Source organism: Brassica rapa, chromosome A03 (assembly GCF_000309985.2).
Source record: "Brassica rapa cultivar Chiifu-401-42 chromosome A03, CAAS_Brap_v3.01, whole genome shotgun sequence".
NCBI classification, from domain to species: domain Eukaryota; kingdom Viridiplantae; phylum Streptophyta; class Magnoliopsida; order Brassicales; family Brassicaceae; genus Brassica; species Brassica rapa.
Window position 1 is genome coordinate 23,774,390 of NC_024797.2, and position 6,353 is coordinate 23,780,742.

General features: G+C 29.5%; 2 protein-coding genes across 3 annotated transcripts; both read right to left on the reverse strand.

Annotated features, from left to right (window-relative positions):
• Window positions 1-20: 20 nt before the first annotated feature.
• Window positions 21-2,983, reverse strand: LOC103860868 (putative 57 kDa heat shock protein). Its single transcript, XM_033287392.1, has 4 exons — window positions 1,207-2,983; window positions 875-940; window positions 744-779; window positions 21-426 (listed from the first exon to the last, which is right to left on the reverse strand). Exons 1-4 carry the CDS (start codon window positions 1,681-1,683, stop codon window positions 73-75), a joined length of 933 nt encoding a protein of 310 aa, XP_033143283.1. The 5' UTR covers window positions 1,684-2,983; the 3' UTR covers window positions 21-72.
• A 1,070-nt stretch (window positions 2,984-4,053) lies between these two features.
• Window positions 4,054-6,153, reverse strand: LOC103861147 (putative 57 kDa heat shock protein). 2 transcript variants are annotated; one of them, XR_004456844.1, is made up of 4 exons: window positions 5,545-6,153; window positions 5,427-5,453; window positions 5,277-5,306; window positions 4,054-5,199 (listed from the first exon to the last, which is right to left on the reverse strand). XR_004456844.1 is itself a non-coding variant. In XM_033288940.1 (2 exons), exons 1-2 carry the CDS (start codon window positions 5,338-5,340, stop codon window positions 4,931-4,933), a joined length of 333 nt encoding a protein of 110 aa, XP_033144831.1. In that variant the 5' UTR covers window positions 5,341-6,153; the 3' UTR covers window positions 4,054-4,930. The 2 variants fall into 2 exon arrangements, 1 of the variants encoding a protein (XP_033144831.1); XM_033288940.1 differs by having other exon boundaries at window positions 5,277-6,153.
• Window positions 6,154-6,353: the final 200 nt, after the last annotated feature.

A 6,353-nucleotide genomic window follows, 5' to 3' on the forward strand; every position in this document is an offset into this window, starting at 1 on the left:
AGAATAGTCCATTAGTTTAAACATATAATAAGGTCCATCATATATAAGCATGAACTAAAGATGGTGATAAAACTAGAAAGGAGGGATAATAAGGCGGATGACACCATGTTTAGCGATTACTTTGATCCGGCGGTTGTCATAGGCTAGAGGAACGACGGCGACCTTGCCTCTGTACTCACGCCCGCTCGAGTCGTGCATAGCCGGAGGAGCTCTTCCGATAACAGTGATGCCACCGTCACTTTCAACCGTCATCATGAAACGATCATTGGGGACGCCGGGCATGTCAATACGAAGGAAGAGACCGCCGTTTGGGAGATGCTTTGATTCGTACGCACTGGTGGATCCCTCCAACACTGAAGGGTGTTGTAGTGTGACCGGACCTGTAAACGCCGGACCTGTCCAAAACAGTAAATCACAACATAACATCTATTAATATTATAATATACTTTGACATCTATCAATATTATAATAGTAGTGTAATTAATTGATGTACATACAACGTAAGAGAAAAGAACATGCATGAAAAATGTGAAATATACACAGGCCTGATACTACAGAGACCTCAATTTATAAACTGTAAGTTGTGTCACAATGGAGCAATTATTTAATTAAGTACATACATACCAAGAGGGTAAAGTACGCATAACAATCCATATTATTGGAGTTAGTTAATTAACGCGCCTGAGGGTTTTGTGAAGTTATCTTATCGCTTAATTAATAATCAAATCAAATGAAATAAATACCTTCTGCGTTATGTCCGTTATGTCCACGAAGATGAGCTGCCAAATTAAAGAATAAAATATATTATTTAAAAAACAAAAGTAAGGAAGAAAATGGGAAAGAGTAAGTCAAACTTTAATATGTATAAACATACCAAGAGGATGGCCACCTGCGACTGGAACCATAGAATCAGCACACATCCCATGAATAATGTCAGATACTATATGACATACAATTATGCATAGAAAGAATAAAAACTAATAAGTACTTAAGAAAATCCAATACCTTCTGGGTTATACCCATTAATTATGCGAGCTGTCAAAAGAACAAAAAAAAAGCTTTAACATTCAAAACTGGTATATATAAGCAAGAAAAATAAATCATCTATTGATTCGAGATTAAACACGAAGAGACATTACCAAGGAAAGGAACATTAGGCATTGTGGCACCTCCAACTGACAGAGACAAAACATAAACAAAGTGTCAGATATCAGTTTCCCGAAAATAAATATATAAGGAAGATTTTTTTTTTGTTGCATTAGTTCGAGAAATTAGTTTACAAGAACATGAGAAAGGGACATGAAGATTGATCTTCTTCTTGGAGAGAATGAGCCTGACGACACCATCTCCAACAAAACACTGAATGTTACTGATCTCACAACAATCGCAGACAAGTCCCGTTACGGTTCCGTATTTGCGGTGAGAAGAGTCGTGTCTAAACTCTTTCGGTGCGTCTCCGAAAACAAAAACAGCCTTCTTCAATGGCTCCACAAGGATTCTCAAACTTTCTTTGGTGACACCAGGGAAATCAAACCTCGCGTACAGATCCTCATTCTCTTCCATGAGCTTGAACTCAGTAAACCCTTTTGGTCCGTTCACCTGATACGGATTATTCCTTGCGTAAAACCCATCTGACCACAAAAAGATTATATTATATGATGAGTATATAATATCAATCAACATTAAATATTTAAAGAATGATGATCATAGAACTAGGATAAATAATACCGTGAGATTGAGGGACGGGACCGATGTTCATGACCGGCATGGTTAGACGGAGGTTTTAGGGTTTTGGAGTTTTTCTTAAAGATTTCTCTCACTCTCTCTTTCTCTTAATGGTTTTAGAGACGTTTGTGAAATTTTACCAGAGGGAACCTTTAAATGACAAACAATCCCCGTTGTGACACGTGCCCTTTTTGCATTTGTCAACAGTTTCAATGTTGAAAAACTTATATTTAATTTTCTTGTAGTAATATACACAGTCTAGTCTACATATATATATATATATATTATACGTATTTGTTTTTTTTAATCAAAATATATTATATACGTATAATTTTGAAATTTTCAACAGTTCGTACACTAGTGACAGGTCTGAGTTTTTATTTAGACACGTTAAAAAGTTGGTCTTTGGCTAAAATTAGCAAGGTTTCAGCTTTATTTTGTCGACTAGTTTTCAGCTCTTTTGTAGACCTCGTAACTGCATGCGCTTTCAGGCACACAGATAAAGACGTTGTTTTTCTTTGTTTTATAAGTATATTCATATTGTTCTTAACAGCGTTTGTACTTTGTACATACATATAAATATACCCACTTCCACCAAATGTTTAACATTTGTACGTAAATTATAAATAATTTCCTACAAGCTCACTTTACTTTTTTTTTGCTAAATAATATTGCTATCTGATAACATTAATTTACTACATATATTGGGGTCTTTAGATAACACTAGATTTTTTAACCGCCCTACGCGCGGATAAGATATTATATGTATTTATCAATTCTAAAAAAATAATGTATAATATTGTATTACATTATTTAAAAAATATAAAATAAGACTACATAACATAAATATATTTTTAAAATTTTCTTTGTGGAAATCATTATGTTGTTTGATTCTTGTACTTGATTCACATATTTGCATATTTATTTGTGATAGATGAATAACTATATTTTTATTATCAGTAAATAATATATATTTATTATATAATATAAGAAAAATAAAATTATTTACTTTTAAAAAAAACTTGCCTCATGTTAGGGACTCGGTTATAAACATATCATATTCGAATGAGACATTTTTACAGTTATCAATCTTCTTAACAGTCAAGAAACAAATCTGAATATCAAAACAATATCTCATACGATCTCTTTGTGGAATAACTGCTCTGAAGAAATTAAATTTATGCATTAAAAATGACTGGAAATGGATGTGCAGCTAAGTCAGCTTTACAAAATACTATTCATAGTTCATATATCATTTATATCTATCCTTTTTTTTGTCCATCCTTTCTTAAACATCTTGAAATAACTGATGTTAATTAATAATAAACTTTTGGCTGGTAAAAAAAATCAAATTTATCTAATTATCGCTTAATTTGTCTAACTGATATATATATTTCTCAATTCTAAGAAAATAATGTATAATATTGTATTACATTATTTAAAGAATATAAAATAAGACTACCTAACATAAATATATTTTTTTAAATTTTCTTTGTAGAAATCATTATGTTGTTTGATTGTTGTACTTGATTCACTTTGCATAGATGTTTGTGATAGATAAATAACTATATTTTTATTATCAGTAAATAATATATATTTATTATATAACTTAAAAAATCAAATTATTTACTTTTTAAACAAAGTTGTCTCATGTTGGGGATTCGGTTATAGACATATAATATTTTAAGGAGACATTTTTAAAGTTATCAATTTTCTTAACAGTCAAGAAACAAATCTGAATATCAAAACAATATCTCATACGATCTCTTTGTGGGATAACTACTCTGAAGAAATTGAATTTAGGCATAAAAAAGGACTGAAAATGATGTGCAGATGTGTTATCTAAGTCAGCTTTACAAAGTACTACTATTCGTAGTTCATATATCATTTAAGTCCATCATTTCTTAAACATCTTGAAATAACTGATGCTAATTAATAATAAATTTTTGGCTGGCAAAAAAAATCAAATTTATCTAATTATCGCTTAAATATTTTATTAAAATTGTCTAAGAAGCCTTCAATTGATATCATAGTTTAATTTTTATTAGTTTTTTTTGTTAATTTTAAAATTTTTTGTATTTAAGATTTTTTTTTCCATATTAAGCTTATATTTCTTTCACATAATATATATATATATATGTCATAAAAATTACCATCAAATCAGTTTTACTTATTTATTATTTTGTTTTTAATGAAAATAAACTTTTTAAATAATTTAATTTAAAATAAAATTATATATTAATTTGTTGTATTCTAACAATTTGATTGATTTAATTAATTTGCTTTGGTGGATAACTTAAAAAGTTATCATATGAATCGGGGAAAGAAAGCTTATGTTGTTATATTATATTTATTTGTGTATATGAAATCTATATATATTGCTAGTGTAATAAAAAAAGAATATTATTTTTTGTAACTTCAAAAAGATACATTATTACAATTTGAAATTAATCAAAACTGAATAAAATGGTAATTAAATAAATCTAATTTTTTTTTATCTTGTTTAGTTGGATTCTCATAAAAAGAAATTCATAGGTTAAACAATGTTTCAAAATTTGTTGTGTTATTGTTTTGTCTATAAATTACAAAATTTATTGAATTGATATATTTAATTATTGCACCCTTAAATAATATTTTATTAAGACATTAGAGAACTATGTTTTGAGTTGTTTTGTCAAAATTGTACAAAAATCTATGATTTTTCATATTTGTCACGAAAATTTATATGTTAAACTTAATTTTACAAAATTCTTAACTTTGTCACGAAAACAAATCGCTTTTAATTTTTTATCTTGCATGTATACATTGTGTTTAGCGGGATAGAATTAATAAAATTTGTTTCGCAAAATCTTAACAACGAATACTCCCAGCTTTATTTTGAACTATAAGAAGCATTGATGATGCCCGTTCATTTGATGGTAGCATTGAAGTTAGAGAACATTTTTGGTAGCTGAAATATAACAGAATCGCAAGGCTGACAAAGAAGTGAGAAGGCTTGATGCGGAGATTCATTCAAAGAGTCTCGCATTTTGATGATAGCTAATCTACTAACTTAAAGAGAAGAGTCGCGCATAAAGCGTAGGACGTTACACAAAATAAAGTAATGTCTCTTTTTTTTTGCAACATATCCAAAAGTAGTCGAAATTAAAAAACATCAAAGCGCTTAATCCCAACAAAAAGGTCTAGAAACATACATATCATGAAATCAAAGGGGAGGGATGAGGAGGCGAATCACACCGTTCTTGGCGATTGTTTTGATCCGACGGCTAGGAATGTTGACAGGAGCTGAGAGCATAGCCACGTCACCAGAGTAGAACCGACCAGCAGAGTCGTGGCTAACGGAAGGAGCTTGACCAGTCACCTTCACTATCCCGTTAGCGACTGTGACAGCAAAGTTGTCTTTGGGAACGCCAGGCATGTCTAAACGCACGTATAGACTGCCGTTTTCGAGCTGCTTCGACTCATACACCTTTCCTGCTCCACAAATAATAACAACAAATTAATTATTCCATTTAATTTATAAACACAATTAATTAATGATGTGAATATACCATGGTCATCCGTGTTATCGCCAGAGAGACCTACGAGATCAGATAGAGAGAAGAGTAAATACATTTTCAAAAGACTTAGAAGCAATGATCTATAAGTCTATGTAACATAATAATTTATCAGTTACAAAAAAAAAACATAATAATTTATACCTTCTCCGTAACAGAAAGCAAGAACCGCTGTAATAAACGACAAAATACAAGCAGAAAATTAATATTATTAAAAATAACAGAATAATTAATAAAATAGAAAGGGGGAGAATCGACGTACAGATGCAGGAGGAGGATCGGTGCAAGTCTTGGAGAGGACAAGTCTGACAACACCGTCGGACATTTGGTAGGTGAAGCCGACAAAGTCGCAGCAAGTGCAAATGGTTTTGATGATGGTGAGGTATTTACGGGAAGAGGAGTATTGTGTGCCTATCTACTTTATTAAAACAGAAGTACAAAATAGAAATACCCCTTAGTTTTACTACTTATTTACATTAGAATGCCATTGATGTATTTATTGAACCTATATTTAAGCATGCTTGTCTTTTCCTAATTTAAATCATAGATTTAAGCATTTAATATCTTTCCAAAATTTAAATAATAGATTTCCTTTATCAAATCATAACCAAAATAAATTTCCTAATATATTTCGTATTAACATACTCAATATTTTTAATATTTATAAGTAATAAATAATAAAATAAAAAATCACACATCATAATCAATTTATATAACATATAAATAAAATATAAAATAGTTTATTCATATATTAGTATAATGCTTTCATAATATAAGTCCAATTAGTTATAAATATTGGATTTGTTTATATGATACATTGTGATATAATAGACGATTAAAATCACAAAATATAATTATTCAAAGTAATAAATAAAATTGTTATGTTTAAAAATGTTATATTAACAGTTATGTAATATATTTTAATTTACATATATATATTATACCATTAGTACAAAGAAAAAAATTAAAGTGAAAGAAAATATTTATACGGTCACGGGTCAAGCTCTAGAAATAAATAACAACAGTAAGATTATTTTTCTTTAACAAATTTCTTTTAATTGAAATTATAGT